This window comes from Lissotriton vulgaris, chromosome 2_1 (genome assembly GCF_964263255.1).
Source record: "Lissotriton vulgaris chromosome 2_1, aLisVul1.2, whole genome shotgun sequence".
In the NCBI taxonomy this organism is placed as follows: Eukaryota; Metazoa; Chordata; class Amphibia; order Caudata; family Salamandridae; genus Lissotriton; species Lissotriton vulgaris.
The window spans coordinates 380,483,680-380,504,932 of NC_141687.1; the positions used below are offsets into that span (position 1 = coordinate 380,483,680).

The 21,253-nt window shown below is 42.1% G+C and overlaps 1 protein-coding gene across 1 annotated transcript in view; it reads right to left on the reverse strand.

The window, feature by feature from the left end:
• WDR81 (WD repeat domain 81) overlaps positions 1-21,253 on the reverse strand; it is a 141,337-nt gene that overhangs the window by 63,867 nt on the left and 56,217 nt on the right. The window contains exons 5-6 of the mRNA XM_086955203.1: positions 19,000-19,181; positions 8,364-8,529 (exon numbers count right to left, since the gene is read on the reverse strand). Of these exons, the coding sequence (XP_086811329.1) occupies positions 8,364-8,529; positions 19,000-19,181 (348 nt within the window). The remainder of the gene's footprint in view (positions 1-8,363; positions 8,530-18,999; positions 19,182-21,253) is intronic.

Below are 21,253 nucleotides of genomic sequence, written 5' to 3' on the forward strand. Positions count from 1 at the left end.
CCTTTCTGGTGAAGAATTGGCTTGGTAGTTTAGTCTGCCCTGTTCCCATGATGCACTGGGCCAGGGACAGACTGATTTGCATATAGCCAGGTTCTGAACTGGGATGGTGCAATGAGATAAATAATGGTGATGGATCTAGCCCTGATCTTTGGACTGGGTAAGAGTGGTCTGCTTAATTCAGACACTCTGTTCATCACCACCCCCATTTCTGAATCGTTTTTGGCCACTATAGGTGTGGCAGGGTATACTCAGACATGAGTCCCTTTCTCACTGCACCATCAGGATTCAAGCAAGCCGGGCCGAAGACGGCTGAAATGCCAGAAACCGGTCCCCGGTAGCTTGTCTCCTTTCTGGTGAAGAATTGGCTTGGTATTTAGTCTGCCCTGTTCCCATGATGCACTGGGCCAGGGACAGACTGATTTGCATATAGCCAGGTTCTGAACTGGGATGGTGCAGTGAGATAAATAATGGTGATGGATCTAGCCCTGATCTTTGGACTGGGTAAGAGTGGTCTGCTTAATTCAGACACTCTGTTCATCACCACCGGGGAGCAAGGTTTGTTTTCTATCGAATAAAACTCCCACATAGGAGTAAGTCTCCACTACCTAGGTCCAGTGATGACATGTAACCCACATAGGCATTTATTAGAAGTTAAAGCGCTACTCCTGTCCTGGCTATTAGAACTGCATTGTCCGAGTATGCCAGCATAGGAACTAGAGTTGGCTGGATAGAACATCTGCCACTGACTCTGTTAAGGCAGCCTCCACTCCGTTAGTGTATAATGAGAACAGAAATGTGGCAAGGACGCAGCCTCCTCTGACTCCTCTGAGGTTTTTAAAGGGTCTCGTACATTCGCCATTCCTCCCATAACAGACACACGCCGTTGCCTGTGAGTTTATTTCACAAAGTAAGTTGATTAACAAAGGTCAATGCCTATCTCCAGCATTATGGCCCATTACTTCACATGGCTTATGCAGTCGAAAGCTGCAGTTAAATTCATAAAAGCCATGTAATGATGCCCTTCTATCACTACAGTGTACTTGGCAAAGGTTAAACTTAAATTCCACACAGCCGCTGAGAGCGAGTGAGAGCCTCCAACCGCTGGTTCAACACGATAGCTGCGACAGGCCATTGAGCCATACAAGATCAACCTGAGGAACCCCTGCTTTGATCTTGAAACTGTCCTTCCCCTCCTGTCTTGAGAAAGACCCGCCGTGGCCACCTACAGGGGCACACTAGGGTCGAAACGTCGACGAATCCATAGGTTCAGAATCACCAGGATTCTCAAAGAAATTATAGGACTCCTTGGTTGAGATCAAACCATCTTGTGACCAAACTTGAACTGTACTTGTATATACACCTGTATAGATTCATTTCCCCACACTGTATATATCATCACGTTCACTGAGCACTTCCTCACAAAAAGTCACAAATTTATATGACGGTCTTGTTATGTACTCAATCAATCCACGAATGAAGTAATTCGGATTTATATAGAAGCAACCATGTATTAATATGTATAATACAATACTTTGACCTCATGACTTTGCTGTTCTGTGTTTTGAGCATTGATTTCTCCCTGTATCAGAGAGCTGATTTGTTTTCCTTTGCATCTAGGAGCATAGTTCAAATAATCTGTCTTACCCAACAGAACCAATTTCTTGTTTAACTATTAAATACCCAGGTTCTGAGGGACACCGGGTCACCCCTTTTTTGTAAATCATAAGATTAAATTCAGACATTGCACGATAGTGCCTCTACCCCTCTGAAAAACGTACGGGGTTGGCATCAATATGTTTTTTTCCCCTCGCCCAGTCCTCTAGCCTATTTAATAGGACATGACCCAACAGTTTACCGGTGCAGTCCAGAAGGGAAATTGGGCAATTTTGGGGGTTTGATTTGTCACCCTCTTTGTGTATGGGGACAATGATACTTAGTTTCCATGATGGGAGTGTTCCCTTTTTAGAGATTTCATTAAATATAATGTTTAACAGTGGGGGCCACAACTCTTGATGTTCAAGAAAAAGGTCAGTAGGGACCCCATCTGGGCCCAGAGCTTTAGCACGACTACAGTTGGCCAGTGCAATTCTCACCTCATCCAAGTTAAAAAGTTGGGAGCTGCTCGAGGATTCCGTGGGGTCGGTATAGTCGGCCCATGAAACAGTCTTACTCCCAAAGATACCTTCAAAATGATCTACCCATGTGTCTTCATCCATATGATTATCCAATTTAAATAGATTTTTCGTAAATCATTAATCAGGTAGTGGTCTCTGGGGGATGCTTTTAGGACCCTGCAAATCGATTTTAAAGCCGGATTGCTAGCCTCATCAAACCAGCCGATTTCCTGTCTTTCCTTGGTGAGGATCGGCCGATTCAGGGACGTTTGATTTCCTCAAGTAATTCTAAAAAATGTGGGAACAGGGTGTCTGGTGCTGCTTGAGCATCTACACAATTCTTAACCAGATTAAGCTTATTGGCTACAACTTGGATTATTCTAGTCTCGTCTAGGTCCACCTACCAAAATAAATAAAAAGAAAAAACACAACAACACAACACGCTAATATTCAAACCCATTATCAATTCTAAATTGCAAAAGTAAAGTTAGTTACACAGGACTAAGTTTTACATCTGTTTCACAAAGTGACACCTATATTACATAAACATCACCATTCACACTGGTGCTCTGGGAAGAAATGTGTTTTAGAACATTTAGAGTAATCTTACCCCTAGAATGGATCTATGTATCCTTCTCAAGCCTCCGACCTCCGTCCGGCACATTATAAATACAGGTGATAGTACACTTGCTCTAAAATGCAGTAAGAACATTTGAGACATCCTAGTCCACACGAGACACGAAATAGGGTTCATAGAGAGACTTCTTACACATTGTGGTCCATCCCTCTGGTTTGCGGGCGTTTCCTTTGTGGGTTTTGTTCTTTATGCCATCTAACTCAACCAACTACAAAGACTGACTTGAGTCTAAAGACTCCTTGGATGTTTCACAATCACACTGACTGCAACACAGGAGGGATAATTTATCTAACCACTTGCCTGTGTAAATTGATGACGGTAGGGATGACCTCACGTAAGGTGAGAATCAAGATGATTTAACAGGGGAGTTCAATAAAGTGTCATAAATCCAACACTAAGCTCACAAACTTTTCCTTCAACTTGGTCACAATTAAGATGACTTCACCTGGATTGTACTTGATAAACCCAGTTATACCACACAAACGGGCAATCTACAGTAAATATTGTTCTGGAGGGAACAACGTTGGATTTTTAGATTAATGTGTCATCACAAAGGCTTGGGCTTGAATGATGATATTCCTTGGACTCTGTTATAAGAGACACATCCCTCTACCCTTTTTAGATATGTATCTGCTAAGAAAGAAGAGGTTCAATATACACGCGAGGCCTCTTATGAAAGATTCAGTACTTACTCTATCTTTACTATGATACTCCATTGACAATTTTGATTGACTATTTATGTTGAGAATAAATCTATCTTTACACTAAAGACGCCTGAGCTGACATGTAGTACAGATTTGCCTCATTACTTCAGTCACAACTGTTCATCAAATAACCTATAATAAACATTAGCAACTACATTTCCCATAATGCAATAAGTTAGTACACAGCGCCTGTATTTTGGGTAATAGGACGTTACCAGGGGGTTGGCATGCCTCGATAACACCTTAACTCAATTCCATATTCATATTTATAGTACATCCTGAGAATGGCTGACATATAAGAGTGTGAAATACAGGACACTCTATTGGTATAAACACAGAGCGCTTTGGAGTTACGCGTCAACAAGGCCCCTTCAAGGAATTAGTCCGACGTATGCTTCTGATGACTTGACGTGGTGCATGCCCAATCCTCGGCCAGTTTATTATGACTCCACATGTGCAATATTTGTATCTCGCGGAACCCGCCGAGTTGATGGTTGTAATCGTGATACAAATAAGAGCCTTATTTTCGGCTCCTCTTCATTTCAAATTAATACAGTAGTTATGTTTGTGAGCTCGTACACCCGAGCACTTGCTTTGATGGGGTTGGTGTTTATTTAGATGACTTACCGGCTGTCCTACAAACACACAAGACGGAGACTGGGTAATGGCCAGCACAATATTGTAATCTTACATGTCTAAAATCAGAGATAATTAGGTTTATAGTTACAGAACACACTGATTATATTTCCAAACACTATTGAATTATGATAATTTGGGAGGTATCATAGCTGTAACTCATTTAGGAAAGGCCGGGCACTCTATGGATGCTGGCTGTATCTCTAGCTATATAAGAACATCTATTATGTTATATGGGTTATAGAGCGCACAGCTGCCCCAGCGAAGAGGCGTCCCGGCGCTAATCCCAAGTGAAAAACAGAACTGAGGGCAGAAAAAACCGGTAGGGAAAATTATTTTCCAGGAAATAAAAGTGTTTTGACAGCTTTCCTAAATTGCAACATGTCCGTCAACTCCCGTATCTGGGCAGGAAGGGAATTCCATAACTTAGCTGCTAGAAAACGGAAGGAGCGGCCACCTGCTCTGCTATGGTTGAACCGGGGAACTACCACCAGATTCTGCTTTGCCGAACGCAGAGAACGCGCAGGCACATACAGGTTCACCAGTGATCCCAACATGTTAGGGGTAGACAGTCTAAGGATTTAAAAATATATACACAGGGTCTTAAACTGTATCCTTTGAGCTACAGGAAGCCAGTGAAGTTTCCGGATGGAGGCAGAAGTGGGACTAAAGCGTGGCAGGCCTATTAAGGCCCTGGCGGCTGCATTTTGAATACGTTGAAGACGGGCAATTTCCACCTTATTAGCGCCTAGAAGTAAGGAGCTGGCATATTCCAGTCTGGATAGTACCATAGACTGAACAATTAACTGCCTGGAAACTGGATCGAAAAATTTCAAGACTGGTTTAAGGCTGCGTAAGATTCCAAAGCAGGTAGCGGCGACCTTTGTTGTTTGGACATCAAACTTAAGCTCCAAGTCCAACCAGACTCCCAGATCCTTCACTTCAGTCTTAGGTGTAGGGGCTGCCCCCAAAGTAGGTGGCCACCAGTGGTCACCCCGTAGATCTGCGTTTCTTCCCACCAGTAGTACCTCCGTCTTGGCAGCATTCAATTGGAGACAGTTAGTTAGCTGTCATCCAGGCTGCTACGGCAGTCAGACCCACTTTGAATCTAGTATGGTCGATGGTAGAGCCTTCCGTGAGGGCAACCACTAGCTGCGTATCGTCAGCATGAGAGACAATGTTAAGAACCTACGCTTTAGCGACCGCAGCCAGTGGTTGGACGTACAGATTGAACAAGGTGGGGCTCAAAGCCGATCCCTGCGGAACACCCTGCTCAATGGAACGCGTCCCAGAGAGGAAAGGAGGAGTGCAGACACGAAACATTCTATCAGTCAGGAAGGATCGAAACCAAGCGAGGGCCATATCAGTGATCCCTGCCTCCTCAAGTCGATGTAGAAGGATCTGGTGGGTACGGTGTCAAAAGCGGCACTGAGATCCAAAAGGATCAGTGCCGCCGCTTGACCATGGTCCAATGTGGAGCGGAGATGCTCTATCATAGCCAGAAGCGCCGTCTCCGTGCTGTGGCCGGCACAGAACCCATGCTGGGTTTCGTCCAGAGTGTCGTTGGTTTTGAGAATGCTGGTAAGAACTAGATTCACATGAGACTCTGCAATTTTTGCCGCCCAGGGCAGCAGGGATATAGGCCTAAAGTTTTCTGGCTTAGACGGGTCTAGAGTGGGTTTTTTAAGTATGGGTGACACCCATGCCTGCTTCCAACTGGCTGGAACGGTAGCAGTAGAGAATGAGGCATTGACAAGACTATATAGCTGGGTCAGGCAGAGTAGAGAAGACTCTAAATTGGGCCGGCTTCAAAGGGTCTGCCGGCGAGCCAGATTTAATCTGCCTTGTAAGCTTGTCAAACTCTTCCCTTGAAATTTCAGGGATGACCGATATCTTAGCCATAGAGATAGGCCGAGAGACCGGAGAGTAACTAGGTTGTGGACCTGGGTTAAATGCTTGGTAGATACCCCGAATTTTATCGACGAAAAAGGAAGCCAGTTCTTCACATTGGACAGCTGAAGTGGTGACAATGCTGACAGGTTTTTTAGAGCTAAGTTCCTTAAGGATCTTAAAGATAACTTTAGTCGGATTAGCACTAGCCTCTATTTCGGAGGCATAAAATTCCGCTCGCACCCTACAAATGGCTTTATGGTAAGTCTTGTGCTCCTTTACGTATCTGATCTTACTCTCTGAGGAGTAGTCCTAGTTTTTACACTTTTTCTTCTGACTAGCCAGGGTTTCGTTATACCAAGGATTAGCATCTCGCATGCGTCCTTTGACCCACCTAGCAGGTATAAGAGTGTCAAGTGCCCTGGTGAGCCAGGTACAAAATGCTTCATATCCTGTCTCCACATCCGAGAAAGGGCCCAGTGGATCAGCGTCCAACAATGCATGAAACTCCTCTAACCGGAGTTTGCGGCAAGGTCTTTTACACGTGGCTCTTTGGGTTTTACAAGCTGTAGAGGTAGGGATACAAACAGTCAACTCCACTAGAAAATGATCTGACCAAGCAATTGGCGTAGGGGTGGTGGTTCTGGAGTCTTCTATATTAGAAAAATGGGGTCCAGGACATGGCCTCCTGTGTGTGTGTGGTGGCTTTTAACTAATTGAAGGAGCTGGAAGGCGGCTAGGTCAGAGGTCAGGGTGCGGATATTCAGATCCTGCTGTAAGTCAAAATGGAGATTAAGATCCCCTAAGGTACTTAAATTTGATGACCCTACAGCGTATGCCTCCACCAGCTCCAAAAGGGAGATGTTGAAGCCAAGCATGGGTCCAGGGGGCCTGTATACTAATAGTCCTGCAAAGGTGAAGTGGGTGTTGATGGTGATACTAAAATAAGCACATTCCTCCCCTTTCATGTCCCTTTCCTCAAATAGACAGGTAAAGCTTGATCTTACCACCACGGCAATGCCTCCGCCTCTAGTGGCTCGGTTTACCAGCTTAATAGAGTAGCCCGGGAGTAGTGCAAGATTGGCAATGCTTATGAGCTCATCTCTCATCCATGTTTCTGCCATAAAAAGGATATCCGGATATCTGTGTATCTCCGCTATCAATCAAGGAGTGAGCTATTGCTTTTTGACACAAAATGTGACCAAAATTTTACCCTGGCACATGGAACTTTTAGGTTCTTATTTTTTTTTAATCGCAGCGATACGACCCGGGCGGAGATCAGAGGATTGAGAACGATACATAGATACATTCTAAGAGTAAGATTACCCATAATGTTTTTTTAACACATTTCTTCACAGAGTACCAGTGTGAAGGGTGATGGTTAGGGAATATAGGTAACACTTTATGACATGGATTTAAAACTTAGTCCTGTGTAATTTACTTTACTTTTAGAACTTAGGATTGATAATGGGTTTGAATAATAGAGTGTTATGTTGTGTTCTTCTATTCTTTTGATAGGTGGACCAAGACACCCATGGTGGGCCGCCTAATTCTATACCTGGCTTACTGATTCAAGCCCAGTATTTTATTATTATAGGATTTGATGCGGAATTCAGCGTTATATATGGGCAGAAACATGTCGACCTTGTAATAAGTGAACCGCGCAATTGTTGCACAGTCCTTTGCTCTATTTTTAATCCTATCCACTGGGGGCCCCAGAATAAATTCCGATTTTTGCCCACCGGAGAGATCGTTTTAAACTGTCCTTTTCACTATGCCCCTCACTCAGATCCCCGATATTGCTCATCCTTGACAAAACACCTCCTCTTCTCCCCGGCTGGGGAGTCGTAGCCCATAGCAGCCAACTTGCAGTCCTGCTGTGATGAGGGAACCTAATGATGACGCATGTAACCCTCGGGTGAGTGACGGTTCTCGTCTTTAACCCGTTGTGTGCGCGCGTCGGCCAACAGCTGTCTCGAGCACTACCTCGGTCATACTGCGCACGTCCGTTGGCTGACGGGGCCCGCCCACTCAATAGAACTCCCGCACCGCGGTGGAATTTGCGCCCCGGTTAAGGAGTTAAAACTACACGCTTTTGTCTCTCACAGTCTTTGTCCCTTTCTCCAGTTAGTCCTGTTTTTATTTTAGGCATACTCTGTATGTGAATTGATAATATTAAGGAGCATTACGTTTTTGATTTGGTGCCTGCTCCCTTATGACCCCTTATGCTATTTAAGTAAACTTCACTAGCTACCATGGGTTTAGTCTAAGCTACGTAAGATTGAATTTTATCAAACATACACCCAAATTACAACATTTAAGACATCCTGGAATGGAGAAGTATCTCATTCTTTTTGAGACCTGCTGCGGAAGGTCACTAACCTGATCCTGGACCTGTTGAAGTAGTGTGAAGCTGCTGAAGAAAGTCCTTAATGTCTCACTGAGGTGTAGCTGGACCATCTCACCACCGATACGAAGACAAATCAGGGCGATGAGGGTTCGGCTTTTCACACACAGGGCAATCCTGGCCTGAGCTCCACTAGGAAATCTGAAAGAAAACCATTACAAATCACTCTTGAAAGTTACCCCTGCACATTTTAGAAGTTACAAGGATACCATAAGAGACCAGTGCAATAAAACAGTTCAGCAGTTCTTCGCCCTGTTATGCAGAGTCAATGGCGTGAGCTCCTCATGGTAGAGCCCAGGCAGTATTGTAAAATGCCTACAGTTTGAACTCCTACCACATGCCCCGGTAATCCCATGTCATTAATACAGGAGCCCAGAAGTGTGAGTCTCATCCCTGCAGTGGCCAGTGTCCTGTCAGTATATCTGTAATGTGAACTCCCTTCTAGTAGTGCTAAGTCAGTATTAGTATATATCTACTGGGTGAACGTACCGGAGGAGCGCAATGTTATTTCTATTAGACTTCAGCGATACAAGTTTCCTCCCAGCAGTGTCAGGTCAGCACTAGAAGACCCCAGCAGGGACCACTCTGGCTAAGCTATATGACTAACTGTGCAAGCTACCTCCAGCAGTAATGTAATGGAACCTTTGGAAATGTGAGCTTCTTGCAGCAGTTCCCCTCCCACTAACTTGAACTCTCTGAAACCAGTGTTAATATTGTAGTACTCCAGCACTGCCTCCTCCAGAAGCCGCCTTGTTGCTAGCAATGGGACTTCGGCAGTATGCATTTTATCTCATTATTGGTCGACCAAATCTGAAACCATTTTTGTGAGCTCTGTAAATATGAAGGGCTATAACATGATAAAATGGATAGCGAGTACCGTGCAGCAATTTATGGACACACAACGCTGGACCCTCTTGATTGATGTAAGTAACGTGGTGGCACAGTTGATATATGAACATACCAGTCTTACATTTTTATCTGTACAGAAGAATATGATTATGCTATGAACATTTTATAACCAGAGGCCTGTGAATATAAGCAGATACACAAAACATACTAACCATAGGCTTGAATAATAACAGGTACCCCGGCATGAAAAGGATTAAGTGCCATCATTGGTGTATACAACATGAGACGTACAGAAAAACGATGTGTGCGTATATCACACATACACACACACTATTTACTCTTCGGTCTTTGTATGGAAATTAATAAGGCATCTTTGTTAAAATAAAAAACTGAGATCCCTCCAGCAGTGACATTACCTTTCTATAAGACTCCACCAACCTGTGCTTCCTCTCAGAAGTGCTATTTTTCACTATAAGCAATGCAGCTTTTGATTTGTACAGTGCTCTCTAATTCTTTTCTTTGTTGGGTATTTCAGTTCCTTGAGGCAGGCTGAGTTTGGCGATTGTCGGTTTACCAGAGGTCAGGTCTCTCTCTACAAGGGAGAGGGGGCACCTTTCCCGTGAGCGCAGGCATATTTTGCAACCTTTCAATCTAATCCACGTGAAAATTAGTCCAAGAAGTATCCATATGGATTTTACAGTCACCCAAATAACCTTGTTATGTATATGCGACTGATCTTCTGGCCTTTATAACAGTGTGTTTATGTCAAGGTGCATCCTAGTACAGTGCTTTTGTGTATTCTGTTTCTGTCTGGGGTGTATTGCTTCGGAGCTATATTCTAAAAGACCTGACACCACCCCTAGTTCTTGCTTTCCTTGTTTCTTGTACTTTGTATAGATCTTCTCTCTTCTGGCCGGTTTGTTTTGTTGAAGTCCACAGTTTCCACTTCCTTGCGTTGCTATTTCCTGAGCAGATACATTTCTGCAGAGTCTGCTTCCTCTCATTAATTCAGACACCTTCAGAACCCAGAGCTGGAGAAAGAGTTAGAAGCAGTGAGGGCTAAGGGAGAGTCGGGCTATTAGGAAATGAGTTCCAACACTTGACATTACTTTTTGACATTAGTATTTGGACCTTTGCTATGTGTGAACCTCCTAAATGGTTTCCCACAATGTAAGCTGTTTAATTTGGATTCTGAACAGCAATCTATAGCCTCTGCACTTTTTTTTTTATTTCACACTTTTTTTTATTGTTTTGAAGTCAAGGTTTAAGAAAATGCAGATAGGAGAGGCAGGACACTTGCAGATAATAGGATAAGGATTTGAGTTACAAAAATTCTGTGAAAGAAGTCGGGTAGTGAACATGGCTCAAGATACAGTATGTCGTAGTGAAGTTAACAGTACATTACAAATCAGTAAACCGAGGTACTCGTTAAGAGTAGGATTGTGTTTTAGTTATATCAGAGGAGCTCTGGAATACTTGCATTGTAGGCGAGACTAAAGTTGAAGATCTAAGTTGAGGGGTTCATTCAATTACCTATGATTGGAGCAGTGAGTTATTAGGGGTTAGTAAGAGTATAGGTTACTAAGCAAGAGTATAGTGCGGGTGCAGGTGAGAGGTCAAGGTCCGATGTGGCGGGGTGGGGGATAATAGAGTGTGCAAGAGCTCAGAGAAAAGAAAAAAAAAAAAAAAAAAAAAAAAAAGGAGAGAGGAGGGATTGGGGACCCTTGGGGTTTCGGCAAAGTACATTCAGGTGTGGTGCATGGGGTAACAGGTCTGCAAGGTATGAGGTATGTGTAATGGGTAATTATGGGTGGGCCAACTCTTAATTGGAGTCAGCTGCCTCTGGACATGTATGGAGATTGCAAGGGACATGTATGGAGATTATGTGTGCGGAGTATGGTGAGCGTGGATTATATCAGCAGTGGGTTAGTCTGTTGGAACAGGAATCATTCTGGATCGCCTATGGGTGTAAGGTACACAAAATAGAGACGAAGTGAGCCTCCCAGACAGTGGTATACACTGTAGGAACATTCATACGTTTTTTTGTACTGGATCAGGCTCTAGGGTGTGGGGGATACAAGATAAGGGGTAGGAAATTCTCCGACATTTCCTTCTTCATTGTTCCCTAGAAAGGCTCCCCCCACCCCTACTGGTTACGTGGGTTAACCTCTTTGTCCATTATTTTGGGTTACCCTGACAGGGTATTCCCAACCCAAACCTTCCTTCCTGGAGACACTAGAAGACAAAGACGGCATTTTACCACTCTGGGAGCGATACACAAGATGTCAGAGCTACTTGAAACTGGTCCCCGTGGTGGATCAACTGAATACACATTGTGTTCTTTAAAACTAAAGTCAGATAAGTGCTGAATAGAATCCCAGTGCAGGGTGCCTTTGTTTTCAAGGATCAGTGACAGGACTCACCGCACAGGGTGAGGGGGAATTATTCAAGTGCCAGAGCCACGATACCCAATTGCTGTCTTTCTTGCAGGTTGGGCCAACCTGGGCAAGCCCATGCTAAGAGAGCTGTAAGCTGCCTGAAGAAAATGTAGGGACCTGCCTGCTGCAGAAATGGGATTGCTAGACTGCATTCCACAGAAGAAAGCTGACCACGGGCCCAGCTGCCTAGTGACCAAGAAGCTGTGCAATGAACTTGGGTCTTATAACTGCTGGAGAAGATGAAACTGCTGTGATGGAAGAGGCCCAGCTTGCTGCGACTAAAGGGTGCGGTCAGTACACCCTGCAGTAAGACGCAGTCTCGAACAGAGGCGCCTAGCTATGCAGGAAGGGCAAATAGCTCAATCGACCTAATTCTGCAGCTCAGGAGGCCCTGGAGAGAATGGGGCTTCTGATAAGAGACACCACAAGCTTCCCCGTGAGCAGCAGAAAAAGCAGCCACTCTGATTGTCCCAAGAGGTAGAATTAAGGAATTCGGGAGACCCTGGTCTGTTTTGTGAGCTCCAAGGGCCTATGTGTGTAAGCCAGAACTATATCTTCTAGATTTTCGTGTTGAAATGTGTATTTCGATGAAGTATACACATTCATTTTTTTTTAAAAGTGCACATAAGGTCAACTGTTCATTTTGGCTGAAATGTTCATTGTTTAATATAATTATGAAAAGTGTTCTAATGCGGTAATGGATGGCAAATAGGGTTATGGTAAAGCCGATTGGCTTATGTCTAGCATATCTCATCTGTTGCAATAGGCAACAGACCTTCGTCTACTTAACTGACAAATTCTGTAGGCCTAACTTTTTATTGGTTATCGGCAAAGCCCTCTTTAGAAGGGCTATTAAAATTATTGTTCCCGCTGTCATTACTGTTTTTTGTGCTATTCCGCCAAGATGATTCTATGCATAGTATTTAACTTTGCGTGTATTCGAAATACTTTTCATTTTTAAAAGTAAAAGCACTGACTGGACATTGATTTAGTAAGGGTTGTGTGCGTTACTGTGTTCCGGGTTTACGAGCCATCTCACCTGCCTGAGTCTTGGATTACGTTGCTACTTTAGGAGTCAAGTTCCAAACGGGTATGCTTTGTTTTCAACTGTGGTACTCTAAGACGTCACTGGTACACAACCTCAACTGACACAGTTGAGGCCCAGAAAGCTGTGTGAAGCTGGAACCATAAAACTACCCTGGATGCAACAACAGAGGTACCAAAATTTTAAAAACTAATTAATGAAAGAGAGCCAATTAATGTGCGTGAAAATTTTGCTTTAAGAAACCGAGCCAGAGAGCCAGGGAGCAGGAACGGGGAGCTATTTCCTGGTGTTGCATGAGCGGCGCACCTGTGTGCTAGCACCTTGGATCCTTACCTCTTTCACTGTGTCAATCTGAACTCGGCAAGAGTCTCTATCTTAATTCTGGCTCTAAAAGTAGTAGACAACAGGAGACCATATCAACCATATAGGTGGCTAAGATCTCTCAAATATTATTCGGCCAGAACAAATAGTACAGCTAAAATTACAACTAAAACAACTTAGTAATACTACACTGCCATGGCCTATAAAAAACTAAGGTCGAGAACCATTTTTATGAAAAGGATGGGAACGGAAGAAGCCAATAGAAAGAGCTCTGGCAAGATGGCAAGAACCGGAAAGTCTACAGTAACTCCTGGAATTCAAAAGTACTTTACTAAACTAACCTCAGATGAGCAGGGACAAGTCCAAAAAGATCAGATAGCTAAAGAAAAAAAGGGAATAAAGAGGTAGGAAAGGATGAAATACATCTATTTCAAATCCAAAACCAAAGGACACCTGAAGTTCCTCTGAAAAGTATTTTTATCATATCGCAAGAGCTAAATGCAATTTCTATTACAGTGGATTCAATAAAACCGGAATCATCCAAATTACAACAATCCCAAGAATATAACATTACATGTCCAGATATTAACATCAAAGACTTAATATACCACACGGGAACACAAAAGGAAAACCAGAACATACAGAATAGTACCCCGCAAAAATCATCAGTCCTAGAGGGATTCCTCGAAAAATCACCAGACCTCTCTTTCTTCAAAAGTATAGATCTCCATAAAGATCATACCCCAATATCCAAATCCTTGTTTACATTGCAAAGTATTCTGGAAGTAGTTCTAACTCATCTAGGTAACATATTGGAAAATTCTGACCAAACACTTGATACCCAAATAGGAATACTAACATTCCTAGTGGAGAAAATGAAGGAAGAGCAATCAAAGTCAGCAGCAACAACAGGAGTCTGTGGCAAATGTAAACGGGAATACTCTTATAACTTAAAAGTTAAAACAACAAAAACATCTCCTTCTCAAACAAAGGAAATTGCAACCCAAGCCGGAAAGAGTTCAATTACGGATCCCAAGGGTAAACAGGATTCTAACCCTATTTACTCTCTTAGAAACCTTTTTAAGGAGGAAACCAAACCAGTGTCTCCCCAACAGCCCGTAGTTTATTATCCAATCTTCACAAAAAGAAAATTGGACTTCACCTTGAACAGCCCTGTAACATCCAACCTCAAATCAACCGCTGAGATTGCGCTGTCAAATAACGATTCCCAATCCTTAAAAAGCACTACCAACAAAAGAAATCAAAAGCTGATTAAATCAAAAAGGAGAAAGGCGCAAAGAAGAATTAAGAAAAAGAAAGCCCATCAAATAAGAATACCGACCAACTCTCCCCCTTTACTGGAAACAGAGGAAAGCTCAGAAATACCACAGACCAAGAAGACAAAGGAGCAGAATTTGCCGGAAAAAACTCAAGGAGACAACTCTGACCAACCGAGTAAATTAAATCCTAAGGCAAAACATTTTTTACCAACAGGACATGGTCTAAGAAGCCCAGAGGTAAGAGAGACCCCAAAAGGAACTCTCTCCACACAGAAAAAGGATCTGCAAACAGTGGAGACCAGGTCTAATTTTCTGAAAATCATAGACCTATTCCCGTCTGACGAAACACCACTCAACCGCGGCCGAATTATCAGTTTGCTACAAAAAATTCGGCCGTTACAATCTCTAGCACGTAATGAAATAAAACTAGTCATGTTTCCAGAAGAATCAAAAATGTCTATTGCGATTGTTGAATTTTGGTCTCCAGTAATCCCGGGAATCATACTGCAGGAGAGTGACACTTTACACAAATACGGCTATGACCTGGCCCCAGTATTAAAATATGAATCTCAAAAAAGACCTATACCAGATGAGGCTCTCAAAAGGCTTGGAATCAACCATTCACTTAACATCACCACCAATTCGCTAGATCATGCCACAGAAAATATATTTATATCCATAAAGAACGGCAATAGAGAAATCTGGAGTAAGAAAGCTCCCAGTGTTGAAACTGCAAAGAGAGATTATTCCTGGTCCTGGATCTCGGAAACACTGAACAGCAACAAACAAACTAAGGATAACAAGCCCTCTGTTTAGCACAGGTTTGAAGATCTCCTCTTGGAATCTTGCGGGCATAACTAAAGAAAAACTGGCTGAAATAACAAAAGATTCTCCAGCAATAGTGGCCCTCCAAGAAACTTGGTCTACACAAAACCTCAATCTAGAGAAATATTTCATATATGACATTCCTGCAGAACAGGTTGACCGGGGGCACGCGAAAGGCGGGATAGCAATCTTATTAAATGAAGATTACAAATGGGCACAAGAAGTAATTCCAACTAACTCAAAGAACCATCAATGTATCAAAATCAAGTGCGAGACAAGTCCTCCTGAAACTTTAAAAGAAATATTAATTTATAACATATATATCCCCCCCCCCCGGAGCAAAAATGGACGCACTTACTATAGAAATCTTAAAAGACATAGAACAAACAATAGAAAATCAGGATTATCCTTCGCTTTTCATCATGGGAGATCGTAATGGGAAAATCTCTAATGAGTGAATATCGAAATGGGCAAATTGGCTCACAGATGAGGCCCTGAGAATCTCTATTCCACTATTTCCAAAAGAAAACAAGGCGGATAAAAGAGGGAAGATCCTAATAGCATCGCTACCTATTTTAAACGGAACAATACTAAATGGCAATGTAGAAGGAGACATACCTGCCTCAAATACAAGACAGGAAAACTGTAATCCTTCACTACTGTACTACATGATCTGTAGCTATGATCTACACAATCACTGCCGATGGTAGTGATCATGCGATACTACAGCTAACTACAGAGTGGAGAGCACAACAGTCCCAGTCAAATCAAATTATGTATAGCTGTAGTACTGTCCTGGTAAACCCAACTCAAAGACGGATCCACTGGAACTCTGCCACTCTCATCAAACTAATCTTAATATAATTGACTCAACACAACTCTTACAAAGAATACACTCAGCAAATCCGATAAACTTTGAAACTGTGATAAAAACATTAACACAAAAATTACAGGAAAAGCTGATCCAACCTCCAAAGAAACAAAACAAAAAACAAAATTTAGCTACTAATACAACTTACCTAAACAAACTGGTACGAGCACAATTTTTAGAAAAGTCACCAGATAGACAGATAGAAATCAACAAACTGAAAAATCAACGCAGGAGAGAAAGAGAAAAAAACAAGAGAATTATCCAAGATAAAAATTGGGTAGATCTGCAAATAGCAGCGAAACAAAATAACCAACGTGCATATTGGAACATAATTGCGAAAGAAATAAGCACGAAAAAAGTATATTACAATCTATCCCGGTGCCTCCATCAGAATGGGAAATATATCTGGCCAACTTATATAAATTAAACACTACTGTAGAAAAGAGTTATCATCCTGCTAGGAACTCGGAAATAAAATCCTCAGACTGTGAAGTTACTAGTCCACTCTCTATTGAGCTACATATAAGAAAGGCAAGATCGACCGGAGCAACAGGTCCAGATCAAATACCGATCAAGGTCCTCCAATGCAATCCCAAAGAATGGAGTAAGATGCTATTTCCCCTTTTCAACTACATTTTCAGAACTGGAGATATTCCCAAATCTTGGAAGGGGAGCATTATAATACCCATACATAAAAAGGGCACAAGGTTATATTCTGGTAATTATAGACAGATAGCCCTTTTGGACGCAACAGGAAAGATTTTTACAGCTACCGTATTAGACCATCTAAAAGATTGGGCCTTTTCATCGGGACGGATCCCTTTATATCAGGCTGGATTTAGATCAAAGCATTCAGTCACCGACAATATCGCAGTTCTGCAAACCATCTTAGATAAATATGTTACAATAAAATCTCTGGTTATATATGATGCTTTTATCGACTTTACCACTGCATTCGATAGAGTAGACAGAGCAACACTATGGATAAAACTCTATAATATGGGTATCCCGGACAATCTACTACATATACTAACAGTATTACATACAGATACCTGGTGCCAAGTCCAAATGGGGATGGAAAAAGGACTTACTAGTGCAATCCCAACCCCATATGGCCTTAGACAAGGATGTCTTCTCGCTCCTTTACTCTTTTCCCTTTATCTCAGTGACTTGCCTCAACGTTTTCAACAGATATGTAATTTTCCACCAAAAATTGCTTCTCATAAAATACATACTTTATTATATGCGGATGATGTCATTATTTTAGATCAAACTCCATTCGGTTTGCAAAGAAGCCTTGAGGCCCTCTACAATTATACAGAGGAAAATTATTTAAAACCAAACATCTCAAAAACTAAAATAGTACCGTTCTCTGGAAGAAAAAAGTACTACATTTATCTGGTCACTAGGGGGAAAAACGGTGGAAGTGGTAAAAGAATACACTTACTTAGGAAGAATATTTACCAAGTCCTTACAAAATAAGTCCCATACTTTGCATTTAACCCGGAAATCCGATGTCCATGTGGGAGCACTGTTACGGCTATACGCTGCACCTGGACAAAGACATCTCTCTGCAATGCTTAAGGTATACAGTGCCAAAATTCCACCAGTACTGTTGTACGCACTCGAGCACATACCAATTAGCCAATGGTCCTTTCTAGACTTAAAAGAAGGGAAGATCCTGCGAAAAATTATGAAGTTATCTCAATCGGTTCCAGTGCAAGCGCTCCGCCTCGAGCTGTCACTGACTAGCTCCTATGCCCGAGGAATCGCAAATATCATCAGGTGGGCATATAATCACCTACATGCTGAAGAAGGAACGCTTCGATACCTGTTAAAAACTGAGACATTCGAACGTGAACCATCGAACTATGTATTTTCTAAAAATGTCCTATCTGCTTTTAAGCTATCAGAGGTTAACATCGAGCTGTTACTGTCTTGGTCTCCTGCCCAGTTGAAACTCTTTCTAAAGCACTTTACTACAAGACTAAGTTTTGACCTTGATTCTCAACATTGTCTTAAACTGTCATTATATAAAAATATCTCTGAAATTATAGAGTATAAGAAACCTCAACAATATATAAACTTTAACCTGTACCACGGGGTCAGGAGATCGATTGTTTTACTTCGATTCGGAATACTTCCTGTAAAAACTATCACATCTAGGTGGTATTCAAAAGAAAACCCTATTTGTAATTTATGTAATAGCGAGGAGCAGGACTTGGAACATCTATTATCTATTTGCACAAATGCGTTAGTGGTAGAAGCAAGGAAAAGATTTTTACGACCAGTTTATTCACAATGTAGAATTAACTCAGTACAGGAATTGATTATTTTATGTAAAGTTCCGCCAAACGAATTTGTATGTCACAGTTTTTACAAATTTTTAAAACCATTTTTAAACTTATATTAGAATGAAATTTTTTAACAAAAGTGTGTAAATTTGAATATTGTGTATTTAATATTTGTGGTTCTCAGTGGAGATCCAAAACAAATACAATAAATAAACTTGAAATAAACCTGAAACTTGAGGCCCAGAAAACCCTCAATGCCATTGGCCCACTGCCCGAAAAAATACTCACACTGCCTGAATCTGGTACCCAGCCTTTGTCTAAAAGGTCAGACTTAAGGGAAAACAGTGACCAGGAACGCTTGTCTCCAGCCATGCCTGGCCAGTGCTACGAAGCCCACAGTAGTGCGAGAACTGTCCCAGTATGCTATATATTTGTTCTGATATTCCCGGCAACCCTGCACATGAACACTGGAGCGCCTGGTACTGTGGTGTGTGTTCTGGAGCTGCCAGCATGGTTTTCTTCCTCTCAGGGCTGCTGTGTGTGAATTGTGGCACACTTGAGCTGTGTGTGATTGCTCAAGGTTGTCCATTCGTTAAGTGCTTACTCTGAGTAGAGCTTTCATATTGGGTGATTAGGCTGTTTCTTGAAAGCAGATCTGTAGCTCAAACAGAGGCATAAGATACCTTACCCTATGACCGGGGAGGTCAGAAAATTCAGTACAGGAATCAGGACATCCTGGTTGATTTTGGGGAGAATATCCATGAGTGTAGAGTCTGACAGATAGATGATAATCTTTCGTGTTAGAATCACAGCAGCAAGAAGTCCAGCTTCTTTGCGGCTGTTCAACCGACTGCCGCTGGTGGGAGAGACCTGTGGGAACAGTAAAGTACACAATTTATGTAGAGTGTTCATGTGTCCGGAGAAGTGCATACCACATATAGAGGGAACTCCCAAGACTCCTGGGCCAACAGAGAGAAGTGTAACTCAACAGCGACCTCGACCTCGGAAACTGAAGCATGCTGCTCACATGGGCTAGGCTCAGAGAGATGTATATCAATCTTACAATAGATGCTGAGAAATTTATTCACCACAAAAACATAGAACTAGGGATGTCAAGAGATGTATTTACCTGCGGAACAGAGTGGAATCAACAGCGTGTACATTGGACACCTCCAGCTACTGCGAGAATGAGATGCCACATATGGTGTAGAACTGGGGTATACAGCTAAGCATACACCTTATGCAGGGGAGGTGTACCAATACAGACGAATAAACACTTAATATGAGAAAGGTCACCTTGACCCGCATTCAGTTCTTGCATCAAATGCTGTAACTTCTGTCCCCTTCACTGTCTCCTCTCCACCCGCTGCATCAGTTGCCGTAGCGTCTGCCCACTGTAACTCTTGCCTTTGACTCTACTCCCTGCTATATCTACACCTGCTGCCTTAGCTATGGTGCGCTGCACCTTCTGCCTTAGCATCCTACTACTGCACCATATTCTTTGGTAACGAGCACATCCTCGTTTTAAGACCAACAATCAGACATTATAAACAATAGCCATTTAAAGGAGGGAAGTTTTTTAACACCCTTCAATCAAGACATTGGCACAACCCTTCTTTAGAGGCCACTTTTATCCCACTGCCACCTAACCAATTATAATTTTAAAAAATCCTAACGAAAACTATAATCAACAAACTACAAACTGAATGTCCACAGCAACCACATAACCTCTAGGATCAACGGCAATCAGGCTTCCACCATGGCCGTGGTACATTCACCTTTGAAGGAACTGATGAAGGATATGTATGTCTCAAGGTACAGATCCAAGTAGATTTTAAAATACTGCTTCATTCTCACTTGGAAGGAACCAGAATGTCAGATCCCTTCCCTGGTATGGCACATTCCTAACTAAACACTCACAACAACTCTAAACTGGACTCTTCCTATCTGGCCTCAGCCTGATAAATATTTGAAGAACCTTAAATATCTTATTGTGTTTGAACCTATGCCATCTACATACAATCATGGACACACGCTGCCTCCTATACCACTCATTCACCAACAATGTTAATTGCCAACAACATCACCAACAAAAAGCCACAATTAATTGACGTACAGATGACCTCAAGCTTTCCCAAACTTGAAAATAAAGCCACGGTATACTACACAACCCATCAATGCACTTCCCGTCCTGGTAGAAGTCATTATGAAAGTAAAAGTACAAAAGCCTCAAGGTTAATTCCCCTCTGTCAAGACTCTTAATGACAAAATCACAATGTTGGATAGTCTTTCTCTATCTGTATGATTACATTGTGATAGCTGAAATAAATGATTACTTTAAGTTTTCAATATAGATTTTATAAATTAATCTGCATTTTGTTTAATAACACAATACATCAAAAGTGATCTGTAGGAAATACACAATTTTTATTAGGTCATCCTGGATTATTCACCTTTTGCTTGACCCTATAGTTTTGCTAGTTATAAAACTCTGTGAACTTTACCCTTCTTAACCAGTCGTAAAGTGCCTGCACTGCCCGCTTTAAACATTGTCGAATTGGCATATTCCTAATTGGCACATTTAACTTCCCTATAAGTCCCTAATATATGGTAAAAAGTGTATCCAGGAGCTTGAAGTAAACAAGCATTTGCAATGCAATAGGTCTCGCAATTTTTTTTTTTTTTAGTTAGAGCTATAAGCGTTGTAATGGAATTGTTTTTTACTCATGTGAGCGAGAGCGCCACTGCAAAAGTGATAGAAAGTGAGAGAGTGATGGTATAAAGAGATAGAGTTCTTTACATATTAAAGTGAGAGGTAGAGTGAAGAGAGAGCGAATGAAATTGAGAGTTAGCGAAAGGTAGAGTGAGAGAGAGATAGAGAAAGAGAGAGTTTAGAGGTAGGTTGTTAAAGTTGGAGAAATAGAGTTCTTTGCATATTTAAT